The 21,256-nt window shown below is 44.1% G+C and overlaps 1 protein-coding gene across 1 annotated transcript; it reads right to left on the reverse strand.

Moving 5' to 3' along the window:
* Positions 1-15,920: 15,920 nt before the first annotated feature.
* Positions 15,921-18,173, reverse strand: LOC142659989 (uncharacterized). The gene is made up of 5 exons (XM_075836637.1): positions 18,123-18,173; positions 17,804-17,945; positions 17,124-17,277; positions 16,418-16,755; positions 15,921-15,982 (listed from the first exon to the last, which is right to left on the reverse strand). The coding sequence occupies exons 1-5, from the start codon at positions 18,171-18,173 to the stop codon at positions 15,921-15,923; spliced, it is 747 nt and encodes a 248-aa protein (XP_075692752.1).
* Between the last annotated feature and the right edge of the window lie 3,083 nt (positions 18,174-21,256).

A 21,256-nucleotide genomic window follows, 5' to 3' on the forward strand; every position in this document is an offset into this window, starting at 1 on the left:
AGTACACGCTAAACACCAATGTCAACGTCTACAGTGAAGAGGCGACTCCGGGATGCTGGCCTTCAGGGCGGAGTGGCAAAGAAAAAGCCATATCTGAGACTGGCTAATAAAAGGAAAAGATTAATATGGGCAAAAGCACACAGACATTGGACAGAGGAAGATTGGAAAAAGTGGTATGGACAGACGAATCGAAGTTTGAGGTGTTTGGATCACACAGAAGAACATTTGTGAGACGCAGAACAACTGAAAATATGCTGGAAGAGTGCCTGACGCCATCTGTCAAGCATGGTGGAGTTAATGTGATGGTCTGGGGTTGCTATGGTGCTGGTAAAGTGGGAGATTTGTACAAGGTAAAAGGGATTTTGAATAAAGAAGGCTATCACTCCATTTTGCAACGCCATTCCATACCCTGTGGACAGCGCTTGATTGGAGCTAATTTCATCCTACAACAAGACAATGACCCAAAGCACACCTCCAAATTATGCAAGAACTATTTAGGGAAGAAGCAGGCAGCTGGTATTCTATCTGTAATGGAGTGGCCAGCGCAGTCACCAGATCTCAACCCCATAGAGCTGTTGTGGGAGCAGCTTGACCGTATGGTACGCAAGAAGTGCCCATCAAGCCAATCCAACTTGTGGGAGGGGCTTCTGGAAGCATGGAGTGAAATTTCTCCCGATTACCTCAGCAAATTAACAGCTAGAATGCCAAAGGTCTGCAATGCTGTAATTGCTGCAAATGGAGCATTCTTTGACGAAAGCAAAGTTTGAAGGAGAAAATTATTATTTCAAATAAAAATCATTATTTCTAACCTTGTCAATGTCTTGACTATATTTTCTAGTCATTTTGCAACTCATTTGATAAATATAAGTGTGAGTTTTCATGGAAAACACAAACTTTTGAACGGTAGTTTATATATATATATATATATATATATATATATATGAGACAGCATGTCTGTAGCACTCTGACCCTATAGATATAGATAGGATTAGGTACAGTGGCTCAGCAGACTTTAACACATATGATAGGCTTAGATATAGGGACCAGCTCGCTGACATTGCGGCTCCAGCGATGGACCAGGAAAGGTAACCTTTGCTTTTTTATGTGTTACTAATTTGTGTTTTTTTACAGTTTTTTTTTTACAGTTTCGGATGTTGGACTACTTCGGATTCGAGGACTACTTAGATGACAATCTTATACAGTATAAGATTACAGTCTACTGGGGCCCTATATCTAAGCCTATTATGTGGTACGCTTAGTTACAGGGCCCATCAGACAGTATTATACATGGCCATGTGTGATACTGTTTGTTAGACCCTGTATCTAAGCCTACCACAAGGTAGATTTAGATACAGGGCCCCAGCAGACAGTAATCTTATACTGTATAAGATTACTGTCTGCTGGGGCCCTGTATCTAAGCTTACTATGTGGTAGGCTTAGATACAGGGTCCATCAGACAGGATCGCACATAGGCCCATGCATCTAAGCCTACCATGTGATAGGCTTAGATACAGGGTCCATGTGTAATACTATCTGTTAGACCCTGTATCTAAGCCTATCACAAGGTAGGCTTAGATATAGGACCCCAGCAGACAGTAATGTTACACTTACCCTCCTCTTCGGCTGTGGATGCAGCGGATGTCCTGACACCATCCCGCGTCGTGACGTATGGATGACATCGGGTCTTCCGCTGTGCTCTGGAAGTAGGAGGGTAGGTATAGTGTCATTACTACAGTAATAGGGGCCAGTGTATTTTTTTACATCGGCCCCAGTTACTATAGTAACTGTTTATAGATGCGGCGCTGCGACCCCTATAGCTTCACTACTGAATGTTTTAGTCGTCCGGGGATCTGGGGCATCGGGCCAAAGATCCAAGGCTTGGGCCCCGAAAGCTCGGTGCTAGCGATGCCCCTGGCAGTAACCCCCATTATTACCCCAGTACCCACCGCCACCAGGGGTACCGGAAAGAGTCGAGTACAATACAGTAACCGACCATCTGGAGTGATGGACGGACACCGGGGGGGGGGGGGGTCGCAGACTGGTATTATGAGGCTGGGAAGGGCCAAAAATGGTGGCCCTTCCCACCCTGGTAATGCTAGCCTGCTGCTGCTTTAATGTATCTGTCTGAATATGAAACGTCGTTTTTATAAATTATTTATTAATTTAAAAAATAAATAAATAGAGAAGTAGATCATCACAGTAGTCCACCGAATCTACGACGTAGTCCAATGAATCTATGACGTAGTCCAATATGTCCAGCAGAATCTGCAAGACAAAAAAAATAAAATAACGTTAGTAGTATGAAAAATAAAAAATATTATACTCACCTACAACAGACTTTTGTCTTCTCCCTTGCTCTGCAATAGAAACTAGCGGTCAATGAACTGTAGTTTCTATTGTGGTGCAAGGGACCTAGAGATGCGCCAGGAATATTAATAGTTATTAATAATTCTGGTGCATCATGAAGCTCCCCCACACAAACTTCCCCCACACATGCAGCCGCTCGGCAAACCACCCACACCAGCCATGCATGCAGACGCTCCACAAAACCCCCCACACCCACATACGCACCCCCACACACATGCACACGCCCACACATGCAGATGCTCCGCAAAATTCCCCCCAAAACTCCCCACCCACACATGCACCCCCCACGCACCCCTCCACCCCCACATACAACCCCACCACATACTCACACACCCCCCACACACACCCGCACCCCCCATGCAACTTCCCATTCACACACGCAACCCCCCATACACACACCCGCGCATCCACCCACACGCAACATCTTCAGAGTTAGACCGGCAGAAGCATAGTGTCACGGCGCGGGGTGAGGACAAACTGGGCCGTACTGCGTAGCGGGGTAGCAGCTGGCCAACAAGGTACAAAACAATGTCTATAGTTCTGAACGGGTACCTGAGGCAATGTAGACAGAGGCAGGAACACGACTTGACTGTCACAGCAGGTGACGCCACGGGTGCAGCAGGAAGACACGGCTTGACTTTCACAGCAGGTAACTCCGCAGATGCAGCGGGAAGACATGACTTGACTTTCACAGCCGGTAACGATAGCACGGGATACAGGGTACAGGCAGCAGGAACGGGTAACACTGAGAACTGGAAAACACTGGGAGACCTTTAGCAAGACAAACTAGGGTATACAACAACGTTCAGGCAAGGAACCAGTGGGCAGATAATTGATGTTAGACAGCTGGACGCGTACTGGCCTTTTAAGGCCGTGCACGCGCGGGCGCGCACGCCCCGCGGGACACAGTCCGAGGACCCGGAAGAGAGTGCCGGTGTCTCCCTGGAGGGAGCGCACGGCGAGAATAGAGTCGTCGTTCTGACTTACCCCTTGATGTTCCCGGCCATTGACGTAACACATAGGAGATAGGGTCGGCTCCCGACCCTACTTTCCTTTGCTCTGTGGCTGCCGTACAGCATCTGTGTATGTGTTGTGAAGAGACACATACACAGATACCGTGAATGTCAGCCCACATAAAAATGAAAAAAATGTTAATAAAAAAAACTATTTCATGTGAAAAAATAAATAAATTAAATATAATATTTAAATAAATAAAAGCACGTAAAATAATAATAAAAAATAATTTAATGACAATCAACCTTAACAATGACAATACATTGATGATGCACAGAGATGGGAGGGGGGATTTTGGGGGAGGGTTATGTACATTTTGTATATTGGTTCTTATTGTATTTTCTCTTTTCCTTTTCTCTGAGCTGAAGATATTTTAAATAAATAAAATGAAAAATGTATACTTTTTTTAATGTTTTAATTTTTTTTTAACTTGAAACGTATTTTTATACTTTTGTACAACATTTTTCTAACTTTATTAAAACTTTTTTTTGTCCCACTAGAGAACTTTAAGACCTGCACTGCTAATCTGTATTCTAACACATTGCACTACCTATGCAATGCAATGACTTAGCGCTGTCAACGGCTTCTGTACTTGGCAGAACAGGAGGCCATGTTAGGCCTCCGGTTGCCATAGCAATCATCGGCATCCCTGTGATCGCCTCACGGTTGTGCCGATCGATTACAAACCACCTAGATGTCGCGGTATGTTTTGACTGCAGCATCTAAGGGGTTAATATACAGCTTACACCCGATGGTGATGGCGCGGACTAAAAAGCCGTCACTGTCACGTACAGTTAAGTGCAGTTGGTCTAATTCATTAGCTAGCACTTTGCCTAGGGTTAAATCACTGTGGAAGCTCCTGACATCACTGTATAAGGCAGTGGTTTTAGGAGCTTCCCATGGCCAGAGTCCCTGGGCAGTGGAAGCTTAAAGATACGCTCTGCGCGGAAACTTGGCTCTGTTGTAGCTCCTGATGTTGCTTTCCATATATGAATAGTGACGTCCGGAGCTTCCCCAGGCCCGGAGTCCCCAGACAGTATGGTCAGTTATGTCACCGGAGCTTCACCACGTATACTTTTAACATATACCAATGACGGATGCCTAACAGTGGAATCCATCACATTAGGCTCCCATGTTAAAAAAATGTATAGCAATGTGCAAGATAAGCATAGTTCATAAAAACATGTAAATAGAGAGCCGAAGGTGTCAGTTTTTGCTGACGATACAAAACCACGTAGGATATTCAAACTCAGCTTGATTGTAAAACATTACAGAAAAACCTAGATTAAGCTGGCAGCAAGGGCAAAAAATATGGCAGGTGGATTTTAATGTTGATAAAAGCAATGAGCCGAGGCCGCAGGAATTATCTTAATGTATATACATTAAATGTATCTTAATGTTTATACAGTACATTAAATGAAAAAAACAAAAAACTGGGGATAATATTCTGGTTACAAGTAAGCTAGGCTGCAGTACTCAATGTCAAGCATAGTTACATAGTTACATAGGTTGAAAAAAGATACAGGTCCATCAAGTCCAACCTTTCTCAATAAATTACACGTCATTCATTGCTGATTAATTATAACCCTCTATGCCATTTGTCAATAAATAATCATCTAGCCTTTTTTTTTTTTAATGCTGACATAGTATCTGCCATTACTATCGGTAGGGTAGAGCATTCCATAGATTGACTACTCTAACTGTAAAGAAACCTTTCCTATATTGATGTCTGAAACGTCTTTCTTTCACATGCGAGGAATGTCCCCTGGACCTTTGTAGAGTCCTTGGAAAGAACAGTTTATGTGCCATTTGTTTGTATAGACCACACATATATTAATAAGATCACCTCTAAGGCATCATTTTTCCAAGCTCAACAAACCCAATTTCTCTAACCTTTCATTGTAAGTGACACCTCCCATCCAATTTAATCTAGTCGCCCACCTTTGAACCACTCCAGTTCTCCTATATCCTTTTTACAATATTGAGCCCAAAACTGAATCCCATTTTTAAGATGTGGCCTTACAAGGGATTTATAGAGGGGTAATATTACATTCGAATAACAGGTTTTTAGATCTCTTTTTATACACCCTAAAATCCTATGCTTTTGCAGCTGCTTCTTGACATTGAGTGCTGCTGCTTAGCTTATTTGTAACCAGAATACCCTGGTCCTTCTTTTGTTTTGTTATACCCTGTTTTATTTAATTTAATCTATAAGCATTAATACTATTAATGCGTACTCGGTGCATTACTTTACATTTATCGACATTAAATTTCATTTGCAATTGCACGATCTGTGGGTATGTGGACCCACTGGGCCGTACCACCATAGTGGGAGAACAGCTAGCCAACAGGATACCAAGTCAATGTCTATAGTTCAAATAAGGGTACCTGTGGTAATTCGGACATTAGCAATGGTAGGCTCGGATGGGGCCTTGGCAGCAGGCAGACTCCAGGCGCGGTGTAACGCAGAAGGCGTAGTATATGGCACAACACGACTCCAACTCTCAATATCACAGGAACAAGGTAGCATGGGATACAGGAGACAGGTAGCAGGTACAGGAACACTGGGAACTGGAAAACACTAAGGGGCCATTTGCAAAGGCTAACACGGGTAAACACAACAATGCTCAAACAATGAAGGAAGGGGCAGGGCCTTCCAGGGTGATCATGGGCTAATTTAACATACTTTTCAGGTGCGCGCACGCTCGTGCCCAGCCTTAAAAGGTTATTCCCAAGTTGAGTCAAATTTTTTTTTTTAGACATTCTAAGCTGAAATTAAATAAAAAAACATTTGGTGTTAACATTTTTTAAAAATTCATTACCTAACGACTTTTTTTTACACTTGATAACTCAGCTAGTGCTGGTAATCTTTTATAAAAAGGGGCGTGAGCAGCTTGATGCCAATTAAGTAGCTCTGCAGTGTGCGCCCTCCCGACGTTGCTAGATACTGTAGTTCTAGCAACATCGGGAGAATGTTTGCCTCAACCAGGCATGGTAAGCCTAGTTGTGACGAACACACCGTGAATTTCAACAGCACGCAACCTTTCTCTGAAACACTCTTCGTTTAGTCGCCGCACCGGTCCTGCATCAGCACCCGGCGAACCACACAAAAGATAAAAAAAATAAACTCACCGAAGATGTTCCTACGAAAATCTAGACGTTCCCGCCACTTTCCATCTCACTGCTACTTGGCCCCGCTAGCATTCACAGTAACAATGCGTTGTGGCGCAGATGACGTAATCATATCACGTTCATATGATTCCGTCATCTGCGCCCACCGCTTTGTTATTGTGAATGGGTTATTGTAATTGTGAATTACTGTATGTAATATTTCAGCATAATAAGTACAGTTGTGCATGTAGTACCTTCAGCAGACCGCAGATTTCTCCTCACGACTGGTGCCTTGCCCTGCATCAACTGCGCATGCGCCGATATACGCGTTCATGAGATAAATGACAATCTCTACTAAGGGCGGAGAGGTTATCATTGCACATGCGCGGCCACCGCTAAAGGTAAATAGTGGTGGCCGGATCCCTAGACAACGAGCTACAAACAAAGAGGGACTGACAGCGACTTTAATCAAGAATAGCACGAAAACGACATTGCTGGGCTACAGACAGGTAATTAGAATAATTATTAACTTTAGAAGGGTGAGCTTAATAGCTAGATTTTTGTAGATGGGGATAACCCTTTAAAGGGTACACAGCAGAGTGAAGTGGAAATGAGCGCTGGCATCTCCTGAGGAGGAGATGCGGGCCAGCACTCACTGATCCATGGCTGCAGATGTCGGGGGGTGAGTAATCCCGACGGTCCGCGGCCATGGGTGTCACAGCCATGTTTTTGCCCATGTTCTCTGCTTACCTAGGTCTTTCTGTAATATTTTATAGTCAAGTTGAGTTTTAAGTATCCTACAAAGTTTTGTATCATCACCTTGCTATCAATCCCATCCACAAGGTCATTAATAAAGAGATTAAAAAGAATTGGGCATGAATTGTGTCATTAATAAAGAGATTAGACTTCTATTGGTACCTTCCCGTTTGCTTATGGGAATGTGCCCGGGCCATTTAAAAATATAGAACATGTCCTGTTTCAGGCCGTAATTACGGCACGGGCAGGCCAATATAAGGCTTCATGCCCACTTCAGTCTTTTTCTTCAGGGTGCTAGCCGTTTTTCAGACGGCTAGCACCCGGACCCATTCATTTCAATGGGGCCATGCACACTTCAGTTTTTTTGATGGTCCCGTTGCTCCGTTCCGACAATAGTAGAGCATGTCCTACTTTGGTCCGAGATCCAGTTACCATGATACCCATGCAAGTCAATGGGGCTGTCAAAAAAACTGAAGGCACACGGAAGGCATCCATGTGCCGTCTGTGTGTGACGGAGCCGTTGCCTAGCAATGGCCGGGCAGGCAGAGGTACACATACAGACAGATACTGCACTGCACTAATCGGCAGCCCCTTCTCTCTGTCAGCACTGATAGAGAGAAGAGGCTGCTGATCAGTGATGGAACGCAGCGATATTAAGAAAAATAAGTTCATACGTTCATATTGTCTTGATGACGTGTCCCTCCTCTGACATCCAGTCCGACCTCCCTGGATGACGCGGCAGTCCATTTGACCGCAGCAGCCTGTGATTGGCTGCAGCGGTCACATGGTCTGAAACATCATCTCAGGAGGCCGGACTTGAGGAAGAAGCAGGCAAGCAGGGAGTTCTGGGTAAGTAGTAACTTTTTTTTTTTGTTGCAGGTTTTTTTAATGAACCATTAATCTATATTATGAGCGCCGCACATGGTATTCCCTGTCCAGCGGTAGTCTCTGTCCAGGGTGCTGAAAGAGTTAAGGGGCTACACTGATCGGCAGTAACTCTTTCAGCACCCTGGACAGTGAGTACCGCTGGACAGGGAATAGCATTTATCGGCGCTCACAATATCGTGTACATAGTGTGAACGGGTTTCTGTTTCCTTTCGGAAACTGAAACACGGAAGTGTACACGGAGTACACACGGGAAGCAAACGGTTCCAATCACGGACACATGGATCCGTGAAAAACGGCCGTGAAAACGGTGATGGAAGTGTGCATGAGGCTTAAAGTCTATGGGGCTCCCGTAATTACGGGTGGCTACGTGTGTGCATCCGTAATTACGGGAGCGTTGCTAGGCAACGTCAGGGGATAGTCACTGTCCAGGGTGCTGAAAGAGTCAACTGATCGGCAGTAACTGTTTCAGCACCCGGGACAGTGACTACCGCTGGAGTTAAAAGTATTAAAAGCTAACTTACCCAGAACTCCTGCTTCTTCTTCCAGTCCGGCCTCCCGGGATGACATTGCATCCCATGTGACCGCTGCAGCCAATCACACGCAGGCAGCGGTCACTTGGACTGCTTTTAAACCAATGAAAAATCGGGCTTAAAACAAACTTTCCAAAATATTTATTAGATACAACTCGTCCTGCATAAAGCAAGTCCTCATGCAGCTACGTAGATGGAAACATTTATGGCTCTCTAAATGCATCAATATAAAAACATTTTTTTTTCCATAAAAATGCTTTTGTTGTGCAAAAGTACTAAAACATAAAAAATCTATACAAATTAGATATCGTCATAAATCTTAACATAATTGTTTCATTTATACTGCATGATAAACAGCATAAATAATATCCCCAAATACAATGACAGAATTGCTGATTTTTTTTTCCTTCTTCCCGCCCCACTAATAATTTTTTTTTTTCAATGGGCTGAGGGAATAAAGTCGCAGTCGGAAACCTCTGACGGTGATCTATCTCCTGGGAGAACAAATGATGTATAGTCATTTTAAAGCTAGAATCACACATGGAGTTTTTGTGGCATTTTGTTGAGCCAAACATAGGAGTAAATGCAAAAGGAAGGAATAATAAAAAGTAAAAATTTGCTTTCCTGAAATTTGCTTGAGTCCAAAGGCAGCACAACAAGGGTTAAGCTCCTCTCAAGCATGATTCGACAGAAGAAACATACAAAAATATGTAACATAATCGATTATAACTAATTGACCCCCCATAAAGACCCCAGATGCAATAGGGGGAATTTGTTAAGCACCCTAAGACATTTTTCTGGTGTAAAAAAAGTCCTCGTTTGCGCAAAAACTCTGCATTGTAACACAGCCTTCGCCTCTTTTCCAAAAAAGTGTGCAGGACTTAGCAGGACGTGATGGAGCCACCAGCGGCCCGACGCATTTGCTCTAATTTACACCAGAAACTGTAATAAATTATAGCAGAAAGCTATGCCTGCTCATGGCTGGTGTAGATTTACCTTTCTGGGGTACTGACAGCCAGAGATGCCCCTATTTATTGAGAGGCATGCGCCTCCTAATAAATTAAGCGCATTTTACTCCAGCGCTATTTATATTACGACTGGTGTATGAAACACCAGTCTTAGTAAATTTCCCCATTGAGCCACTGATGTAATTTTAGGGCAGTGTCACACATGTAGTTGTGCTGCAGATTTTGGTGCAGTTTTTGGCCAGGTTCCCACAGGATGGATAGGCTCCGTAAAAACCACATTGTGGTGCGTTTTTTTGGACGGACTTTCCACTGCAGAAAGCAGTGGAGAAAAATGCTCATACTTAGATAAACTGTTGTATGGCAACGCGTCCCTCCGGTGCAGTCCGGTCCGACCTCCTTGGATGATACTGCAGCCCGTGTGTGACCGCTGCAGCCTGTGCTTGATTGCAGCGGCGGTCACATGTAACGTCATCCTAGGAGGCCGGCCTTCTTACGTCATCCAGGCCAGCCTCATAGGAAGATGTTTTATCCAGTGTGACCGCAGCTATAGCATGTGATTGACTGCAGCGGTCACATGGGATGCAACGCCATCTCAGGAGGCCTTACTGCAAGAATAAGGAGGGCATTCTGGGTAAGTATGATTTTTTTTTCCGTAGTTACGATCTTTGCGGCGTAATAGCTGCGAATACGCAGCAAAAGTCGCAACACTTGGCTTTCGGTTGCGGGTTTTGCATCCACGTTTACGCTGCGTTTTTTTCCCGCAGCATGGGCATGAGATTTTCTGATGCTGCTACTATAAATGCTGCGGATTTTCCGCACACAATTCCGTTGCGGAAATTCTGCAGCGCTAACGCTACGTGGGAACCCGGCCTTTGACTCAGTTTTAGCCAAAGCCAGAAGTGGATCCAAAAGGAAGGAAAGGTATAAAGACTGATTCATCTCCTTTGTTTTGTGTCCACTCTGTTTGGACACTGCGGATGGACAGAAAATCCACAGTGTATTCACAATGTGTAAACACGCCCTAAGGTTATACTCATATTCAGCAGATTTTAGAGGAATAGATGCTAGACACAGATTTAGAGCCGACATTGCTCATTTTGTATATATTGACCTTTAAGGTGCAGTCACATGTGGCGTATTTGCGTTGTATTTCCGCAGCGTAAATATACACTTTGAAAAAAAGCAATATATGTCCCTAGTAAAAAATATTTAGCAATTTCTCTAGTTCTTGCGTTGTGGAATATTTTTCCCATTGTAGTTTTCCGCAGCGTATTTTTATTCTGCAGAAATACAAGGCAAATACTCCAGGTGTGAGTGCACACTTACACCTTATGAGGGTACAGACATGGTCATATGCATGTCTAACTTCACAGTGCATAGGGAGCTAAGTTCTACCATTTCCTCGTCTCACTTCTTTCTATAAAGGACATTTAGCATCTTTGTTTGTCTCATCATAGACTAGAACATTGTTGCAATGTTCTCTGATCAACTCAGATAACTTGATTTTCTATCTCATTTTACTTTATTAAAAAAAAATTGTCGTATAGGGAAAACCAAGACTAGAGGTTACAATTCAAAGCTTAACCATTAATGTGCTGTATCCAGTTATGGCATCATTTATGTTTACTATCCCACTTATTCTGTCATAGCCTGACATTGATTTAATTTCTTAATTTATTGACCAAAATGTTGCAAAAATATATTTACAAAAGGAAATGCTTCTTTTTTTTTTTTTGACCATACACATATTAAATGTCATAGAAATTCAAGACTTTAAGATATGTTTTCCCATCTAAGGCTAAGGGCCTGTTCACATCAGCGTTGGGCCGTTCATGGGTTCCGTTAGACCTTTCTGTAGGAGGAACCCATGAACGGAAAGCCAAATAGAAACTATAGCTTCCATTTGCATCACCATTGATTTAAATGAGACTGCTTCAGTTGCAATTGGTTTCCGTTTGTTTCCATTCTATAAGGATTCCGTTTTTTTAGTGGAAACAATAGCGTAGTCGACTTTAAAAACGTATATGTCATCGTATACCACAAACGTGTGCACAAAACAAGATGTGAACAAGCCCTAAGATGCTCTATTAAACTACTCCACAATTACTCATTGAGAGGGGATTTATTAGATATTCAATCACGGTATGTAACAGATTTTTTTTTAAATGTAAATTATAGGTGCCAAACCTTGGCTCCAAAGTAATAACAATATTTCGAAACAAACAGAAAATAGAGAGATGCCTCCAGCTCACCTTTTGACTGGACTTGTGTTCTGTAGTCCTTGCGCACGGGTCCTCGTGACGACACACGACTGGCTGATTGTTTGTAGAAGAGAAGGAGGATGGATCCAGCGCTATGGTGCTTAAAAAGAATCTTTTTCTAAGTTTTAATTATCTTTGTTAAAAATGGGATCAGTAGCATAATAATGATGATGTCCTGCAATGCTGAAAAAATGGAGTGAAGGTAGATAGCCTACGCGTTTCGAACGCTGTCTGCGTTCTTATTCATGGCTTCAAGCCAGGACACCATCATTATTATGCTACTGATCCCATTTTTAACGAAGATAATTAAAACTTAGAAAAAGATTATTTTTAAGCACCATAGCACTGGATCCATCCTCCTTCTCTTCTACTAATAACAATATTTATTACTTTTATCACATATCCAAAAATATCCTCCCACTAAAGTCTATGGGCTCATGCACACATCCGTGACCTTTTAGGATAGCCTCCATGTGCATTTTATTAACGGACCATTGAATAGAATGGGCGAGACTGGTCTGCAAAAATGGACAGGAATAGACCTGTTCTTTAATTTGCGGAACGGACACATGGATCCGCAAAAGAAACGTATGTCTGCATGACCCCATAAAAATGAATGGGTCAGTGAGCTATCCGTTAAAATAAACGGATAGCACACAGAGTTTCACTGAAGTGTGCATGAGCCCTAAGCTTTGGCAATTCCATGTTAAATTAGTCAAATCTCACTGCATATTCTTCAATTTTGGACCCTGGGGAGTGTCCCTCCAAACATTTTTCTGAAGACTATTCGAAAAAATGTGAATATATTTTAGCCATCCCTGTTTTTAGTTTAGCCTTATTAAAAATGTAACTAAATATATTGAAATTATCAAATGTCGGATAATTAAAAAGGCATTGTATTCCAAGGACTAATGATCTAAGCTGCAGGTATTGGAAATACTTCTTATCCTTTAACTCAAATTCTTTTGATACCATGCAGGATTTAAATTCTACTGTAACTATAAATACCATATACCCTTACTTTTCCAAATCCTTATAGTGGCCAAATCTGTTAGATCTACTATCTTCTCTGCAACTACTGTGCAAATTTCTTCATTTAGGGCATGACCACACGTGGCGGATTTCCTCCGCAACTGTCCGCATCAATGCCGCACAGAATCCGCATTGCGGATTACGCTGCGGATTTTGTCAAAGTGCTGCGGATTGTCTTGCGGATTTAGTTGCGGTTTTAGTTGCGGATTTCAAAGGCAAGTCTTCCAAAAAGGGAACTGACATCATTTGTGAGTTCAGTTCCTATGACGACGTGCTGGACACACCCATGGCATGTATAAGTGTGGCCAGAAAGAGAAGTGAATCTGGCAGGAGAAGTATACTAGTCCGAAGTGTTGGATAATGCCTGACATCCAGGAGCGACCACTTCAATTACGCCGACAATATTTGATTCTGCTGCTGCGCACCATAGTCAGCATTGTCCGTCGTCGGCAAAGGCAACGTGTAAGTAATATTTAGGCACCTACACACGTCCTATGCAAAAGTATATGTTTCTGTCTGCTAATGATATAGTAACAGTTTTCAGGGATTTCACAATCATTATTTGCACACAGGCTGAAGAACGAGGCCGTGTCCGACTGTGGGTTCACCCTTTGGTTGCTGAAAGATCAACCAAAGGTCATTTTTCACTTCTTTACTGCGATCTAAGAAGGTATATATTTGGGATACAATCTTTCATTGTCACTGCCCCTGTTGTTCTGTTGGGTAACTTAACAGAACATGCTTCATATGTTTTGTAATGAGTCTCTGCTCACCTCTACTCACCTGGCTGCTATATGTGAGAGTAGGGTGTAGAGTAAAGTGTTGGGCCGGCTTGCAAACGCGCTGTTCTGTGCAGTGGATAGGCCATTGATTTATCAGCGCTTGCCCTCGGACAGTCGTCCCTGTCACCGATCAGTTGCCGTGAAGGGTCCATAGTGTTCGGATACCCTTCTTTGGCTTAAGTTACTCACAATTCAATAGCTCACACAGCTGCATTGCTCAATCCCACGAATTCAAAGACTATCCCATTGAAGTGCATCTGAGAATGATCACATAGTCACTACATACACTACATGTGTATTGGCGATTGACAGTCTAATCAAGTCAAGGAAATCCAGGGGTAGTATCAGTCGTCCGAGCACAGCGTGTGCTTCCAAACAGCTATTTGCTGACGGTCTCGTGTGGAGGACCCAGAGGGATGATATATTGATGGCGTATCCTGAGCATACCACATTCATTACTGGTGTCTGGACCACACCTGGGGCAAACCTACGTAAAAGTAGTACAGACGGACGAAGGGTTTCATTCGTGCACACCACATGGTGTGTGTAAATGCTGGCATGTGTTTCGCACTTCGGCTGTTTACCCCTCATTTCGGTTAATCTTCTTTGTGGTTTGGTCTAGATATCCTGACAAATTTACGGGATTCTGCCGGCTGAGCAGCCAAGCATTTGACAGGCTGCTCGAAATTGTCAGGCCACACATTACCAAGCAGAATACCGTGATGAGGATGGCGATTACTGCTGAGGAAAGGTTGCTCATCACCTTGCGGTAAGTTGACACATTTCTGCGTGTCATCTAACATGCAATCATTTTCCCTATTGTGCATTTTGCGAGATTGGGTACGTTTCTTGTTTCCCCAAACATATGTATTATAGTCTCCCTACATGTTGTTCTTCCTAAATAGTGTGATGTAATGTAATGCCTGATGTTTTTTTTTTTCAGATTTTTGGCCACAGGCGAGACGTATGCATCCCTGCACCTCCAATTTCGTGTGGGCAAATCCACCATTTCACAAATTGTGAAGAGCACATGCAAAGTTCTGTGGGAAGAGTTGCAGCCCATTGTCATGCCTTGCCCCACTCCAGAGATTTGGCTAAATGTCGCAGCTGGCTTTCAAAATGTCACCCATTTCCCAAACTGCATAGGCGCAGTTGATGGCAAGCATGTAAGGGTGCAGCAGCCACCGCACTCAGGATCACGCTTCTTTAATTACAAGAAGTATTTCTCGGTCGTCCTGATGGCGGTGGCTGATGCACATTACAAATTTGTTACCATTGATGTTGGTGCCTATGGTAGTACTGGGGACTCGCGTGTGCTGCGAGCCTCCCAGATTGGCCTCCAAATTCTCATGGATAACGTGTCTCTACCACCTCCGACACCTCTTCCAGGAACCACGCGTCCAGTCCCCTTCGTTATGGTATCGGATGAGGCATTTCCTTTGAGCCCTAACCTGCTGCGCCCATACCCACGAAGGGGACTGGATGTCCGTCGTCGGATTTTTAATTATAGGCTGAGCAGGGCACGACGTTTCGTCGAGTGCACGTTTGGCATCATGGCAAATCAGTGGCGGGTCTTCACCTCGGCCATGCAATTGGAGGAAACCACCATTGATGCGGTCATCAAGGCATGTTGTGTCCTACATAACTACCTCCAGGAATACCGTCAAGAAGTTGAGGGCGACTCACTTCTGCCCTATGTTGGCAGTGCCATTAACTGGGGTTCTGCTGGTCAGGCCAGTAGTGGTGTACGCGTACGAGATATTTACTCGGATTATTTCCTCACTTCTGAAGGGGCCGTACCTTGGCAATACTCCTGTGTTGGCGGGGTGCCGCCTACCCAGCAGTAATCGGTTTAATGTCCAAACAGTAGGCAATTCTGTCAATGATACTCCTAGGGAATGGAAAATTGTGTGTTGGATGTGCTTCCTTTGCAATAAAATAATGCCCTATTACTTGGATTTGGCCTAAGTGTGTGTATTTGAGTAATGACATGTCGGAATAGGGAGTATGATGTATAGGTTGCCTTTCTTGGTTGAGCACACCATAGCATATCAAACCACACAGTATTTTCTAAATGAAAACGGCCACACCGTGAACAATCGGTATCGTCCCCTTGATGCCCTTCCGCATTTTGGCCTCCTCCCATACAAAACAACAAATACACAAGTCAGAGTCATAAATTAACCGTAACTTTTATATAACGTATGCACATCACAACTCTATACGAGTAGAATCACGGAACAACTTGAATGAAACATTCAATACGTGGTACACTAGCGACCAAACAAAAAACAAAACAAACTACAAGATGTGGAAGCGCGGGGGGCTTAATTGGGGATGCGACGAGGGGGCAGAGGAGGAGGTTGAGGTAGGGGGCATGTATGCCGCAGAGGTGGGAGGATGGATATGAAGAGGTGGGAGAGTGGACGAGTATGGGGTGGGCAAAGGGTTTGGGACATTGGGGTATGGGCGGAAAGTGGAACCCGAGGGATGTCCATGAGTCCAGGGGGAAAAATAGGGATCGGGCTGCAGGGAGGGTGCAGAGGCAGGAGGTGGTGCGTGCGGCACAGCGCCAGACGTGTCAGCCCTACGGCCAGTTAATGTGCGCATGTGGAAAATGAGATCTCCCACATCGGGTAGGGGCTGGGGGGCCTCAAAGATATCAGCCAGGGCGAACACACACGTCATATATGCCGCCCTGCGAGTACTTTCCATCCCGCGACATCGGCCACCAACGGCATTCCCGAAACTGGTGTATTGATCTTCTGCCTCCACCCTCCGAATCATTTGTAAGGCTTGGCCCTCTACCGTGTCGCTTGGTTCTGCTGGTGTGGGGCGCTTTCGGCCACCCACTCTTTGGCGCGGTCGGGAAGTTCCTGCCATGGGGGCTGGAGAGGTGTCGCCACGAGGAGTTGCTGGGGCCGGGGTTGGCTGGTAGGGCGCATCTTCCTCAGCCACAATTGCTGACGAGCCTGCCACGGCCTGCTGCTGCACCTGGCCACGTGCACTCCCTTGTGGCGTCCGGGGTGGTACATTCCCGGACGTTCTGCAGGGAAAAAAACGCTCATTGACTTTGGGGATTCAGAAGACAGTTCTCAGACAGTTTGTCAGTCGCTAATCTCGTTAACATATCCTTTTGCCATTCTACACACACCCCATCTGACACCAATCTTGGGGGGGGGGGGGAAACTAAAGACGTATTCTCGTCATGAAGAGAATGAGTTACATAAGCAACACAGAGTGATATGTGATAATGTGTACGGTCAAGGGGCATTTCAGTCACAACACTGGCAAAAGGAAAACAAACATGTGGAATATAATCGGCACACAATAGAAATTTCATTCCATTAGTTTTGAATCACATGGTTCATGCGCTACCTTTTAACCCAGGTGTGTGTGCGAATAGAGACTTACCTTCGTAGCTCCCTGCAGGGAATGAGGAAAGCGAGTTCTTCATAGTGGGCTATCGCACGGACCCGTGAAGGAGAGGAGCCACTTGCAGGTGTCTTTGATACCTGTTTGCGGAACCGGTCGCGTACTGTCCTCCACCTATTGCGCACATCATTTTCTGGAAAAGGAAGGATGTGTAAAAAATTAGGACATAGCGGATGAAGTCAGGTGTATACAGATCAATTGCGTCCTCTGGCCTGTCGTGAGGAGATATCATCAATGGAACCACATCATTGGGGCAGAACTTGAGGAGCCAGCAACTATGGCTACGGCTGGGTTCCCACGACCTCTTGCCATGGCAAAAATAGGCCACGACGCCGCCAAGATGCTGGCAAACATCTGCCCATGCATTAAAATGTGCATATGGTTGTCCACGTTCCCAAAAGGTACTTCAGGTCGTTAAATGGAGTGTGTAAGGCAGTATTTAGTGCCGTCAATAGGCCATGTGCACATACCCTTACAGTTGGGGAAAAAGTGATCAGCAACTGCGCATGTGCCATAGTGACATGCCAAAAGTTGGGGTATGGTTTAGCAAGGCAGGAAAGGAAATTAGTGCTGATTTATGGCAGCATGCTAATGATGCAAAACAACCTTTGGAAACAGTGTTTTCACCTCTCTGCATTACAAACTAAATGCAAACTTACCAATCACTCCCTGCTCCCTCTCCAGCATCCCGTCCCACTCGGGGTACAGACCGCGGCACACAAACGACCATCCCTCGTCACGGGCGTTGCGGTCGCTGTAGGCAGCTATAGAGCTGTCCCAGATTTCTGGCCTACTATGCACCTATAAAAAACCATACAAATGGCATATAGCAGTTTGCTTGGTACTCTGGAATCACAGTGGAGCTGTTACATGGTGATCTGCCTTAAGAAAATGTACATTCTACAGGTGCTGCTAGTGTTAATCCATACATAGTAGACATCTTGAAACAACATGACACAAACATATACATGTACTTACCAGATTAATGAGGGCCGAAACCTCCATGTCCATACGTCTATACCTGGACATTGCAGCCTGTGTTCACAGTTGTCACTTTACTTTTTCCAAAATCACTGGCAGGCTGCAAGCCGAAAATGGCGTCTTCCTTTTCTACTATGCTGAATGCTGATGTCACATCCTGCTCCGGCAGGAAATACGCACCGCACCACAAACGAAATCCGCACCACACATAACATCTGCGGACTTCATTGCGGAATTTCGATTCTCCATTGAAGTGAATGGAGAACTTCCGCAATGAGTCCGCAACCAGTCCGCCACTGCTCCGCAACAGACAGAGCATGCTGCGGACACCACATTCCGCTCCGCAGCCTATGCTCCGCAGCGGAATTTTACGCCTAGTCTAAACGAACACTGCTAAATTAAAGTGTAAGTCAATGGACAAACGGCACCGCTGCGGATTAACGCTGCGGAGTGTCCGCAGCGGAATTTCAGTGAAATTCCGCCACGTGTGAACCCGCCCTAAATATCATATCTTTTGCATAGTTTTTAATGAAGACCTGTCAGCTTACCTGTTTTTATTAAATACATGTATTCCATATAATATAACATTTATGGAGAATCTTTTATTAGAGCTCTCTGTTGTGCCAATCCTATGTTATTCCTCCTGGAAATTTATGAGTAAATGGACAACTAGGTATTGCCATTTGGGGTTGTGCCCCTACACAGTCTGACACTGTCCAGTCAGTGCTCACAGAGGAACGGAACAATGCAGAGTTCTAAGAAACGGGTTTCCAGCATAGTTATTTCATGGTGAATACAAGTATTTACTAAAACAGACATGTAAAGAAAGGTGACAGATCTGGTCACTGCCTGCATTATTAGATTCTAATGCTGAGAGTAAGTTAAGAGTCCTTGACCATATGTCATGATTTTCTCAAGGCCCCAGGCCCTCACTTAAACCTTCTAACTTAAATGGGGCTGTGTTGCAGTTCCCTGCACAGTATTTGATCGGGAGCTCTGCTGTGCAGGAAAGAAGCCAAAGGGACTTCAGCCCCTTCATTCTCTGGTTCAGTTGGGGTCCCAGAGGTCAAACCCCAACCAATTATGATGGAAATATCCTTTAATGCTTTTCATTTTGTTAAATTTAGCCCATAGTTTTATGATGTCTGCCCCAAATACTATAGAGAGGAATGTAGCTTTCATTCAAGATAAATTATATAATCTTGAGCATGAGTCACCCCACCCAGTAAAAGCACCTCACACTTGGAGATTATTATTCAAAAGCTTGAAAAGGATCCAAAGCTTGACATTTGTTGCAAGACAGACTCTATCTATTGGGGATTAGCCATGAAAAGGATAATATATCTGAAATCAGCACTGAATGAATTTTATGTTAATTTGTATGCCTTGAAAAGGAGTGGCGCCGTATTGAATAAAAGGGAGGAAAGAGACCATCCCTGTTGCTTGCCTTTTTGGAGAGGGAAGAGGGGGATAGGAACCCTGGAATGTAAACACGTACTTGTGGGTTAGCATAGAGAACATTGAGAAAGGTATGAAAAGGTCTCTGAATGGCCATCACATCTAACTCCTGATCAAACCATCCTAATCTTTTAGAATCCACTTCACAGATGTGTTTATGATGTCTGGCTATAATCTGTCACGCAGCGGGTTAGTGGACCCACTAGGCCGTACCGCCGTAGCGGGGAGGCAGCTGGCCAAACAACAGGACACCCCAGAAATACAATGTCCCACATGTGGCCCTAGTGTGATAATGGACTGAAGCACCGGCCTCTTAAGCAAAGGAGCACTCAGTGGATTTTGGGCCTCCTTTTTTTTAGAATATATTTTAGGCACCTTGTCAGGTTTGAAGAGGTCTTGTGGTGCCAGAACAGTGGAAACACCACAAAAGTTACCCCATTTTGGAAACTACACCCCTCAAGGAATTTATCTAGGCGTATAGTTAGCATTTTGACCGCACAGGTTTTTCGCAAAATTTATTAGAATTAGTCTGTAAAAATGAAAATCTACTTTTTTCTGAAAAAACATAGAAATTTTTTATATTTACAAGAATTAATTAAGAAAATGCACCCCAACATATGTAAAGCAATGTCTCCCGATTATGGCAATATCCCATATGTGGTAATAAACTGCTGATTGGACCCACAGCAAGGCTCAGAAGAGAAGGAGCGCCATTTGGATTTTGGAGCACGGATTTTGCTGGATTGGTTTTCGGTTCCATGTCGCGTTTGCAACACCCTGGAGTGACCAAAACAGGGGAAACCCTCCAAAAGTGACCCCATTTTGGAAACTACGCCTATCAACGAATTTATCTAGGGGTATAGTTAGCATTTTGACCACACAGGTTTTTCGCTAAATATATTGGAATTCGTTTGTAAAAATGAAAATCTACTTTTTTTCTGAAAAAACATAGAAATTTGTAATATTTACGAGGAATAATGAAGAAAATCACCCCAACATTTGTAAAGCAATGTCTCCTGATTACACCAATATCCCATATGTGGTAATAAACTGCTGATTGGACCCACAGCAGGGCTCAGAAGGGAAGGAGTACCATTTGGATTTTGGAGCACGGATTTTGCTGGATTGGTTTTCGGTGCCATGTCGCGTTTGCAACGCCCTGGAGAGACCAAAACAGGGGAAACCCCCCCAAAAGTGACCCCATTTTGGAAACTACACCCCTCAAGGAATTTATCTAGGGGTATAGTTAGCATTTTGACCACACAGGTTTTTTGCAGAATTTAGTGGAATTAGGCAGTGAAAATGAAAATCAACTTTTTTTCTGAAAAAGCATAACATTTTTAAATTTTTACAAGGAATAAAGGAAAAAAAGAACCACAACATTTGTAAAGCATTTTCTTCCGATTATGGCAATAGGCCATATGTGGTAATAAACTGCTGATTGGACCCATGGCAGCGCTCAGAAGGGAAGTAGCGCCATTTGGATTTTGGAGCACAGATTTTGCTGGATTGTTTTGGGGTGCCATGCCGCCTTTGCAACACCCTGGAGGGACCAAAACAGTGGAAGCCCCCCAAGTTACCCAATTTTTGAAACACCCCTCAAGGAATTTTTCCAGGGGTATAGTGAGCATTTAGACTCCACGGGTCTTTTGCAGAATTTTTCTAGAATTAGG

This window comes from Rhinoderma darwinii, chromosome 8 (genome assembly GCF_050947455.1).
Source record: "Rhinoderma darwinii isolate aRhiDar2 chromosome 8, aRhiDar2.hap1, whole genome shotgun sequence".
NCBI lineage: Eukaryota > Metazoa > Chordata > Amphibia > Anura > Rhinodermatidae > Rhinoderma > Rhinoderma darwinii.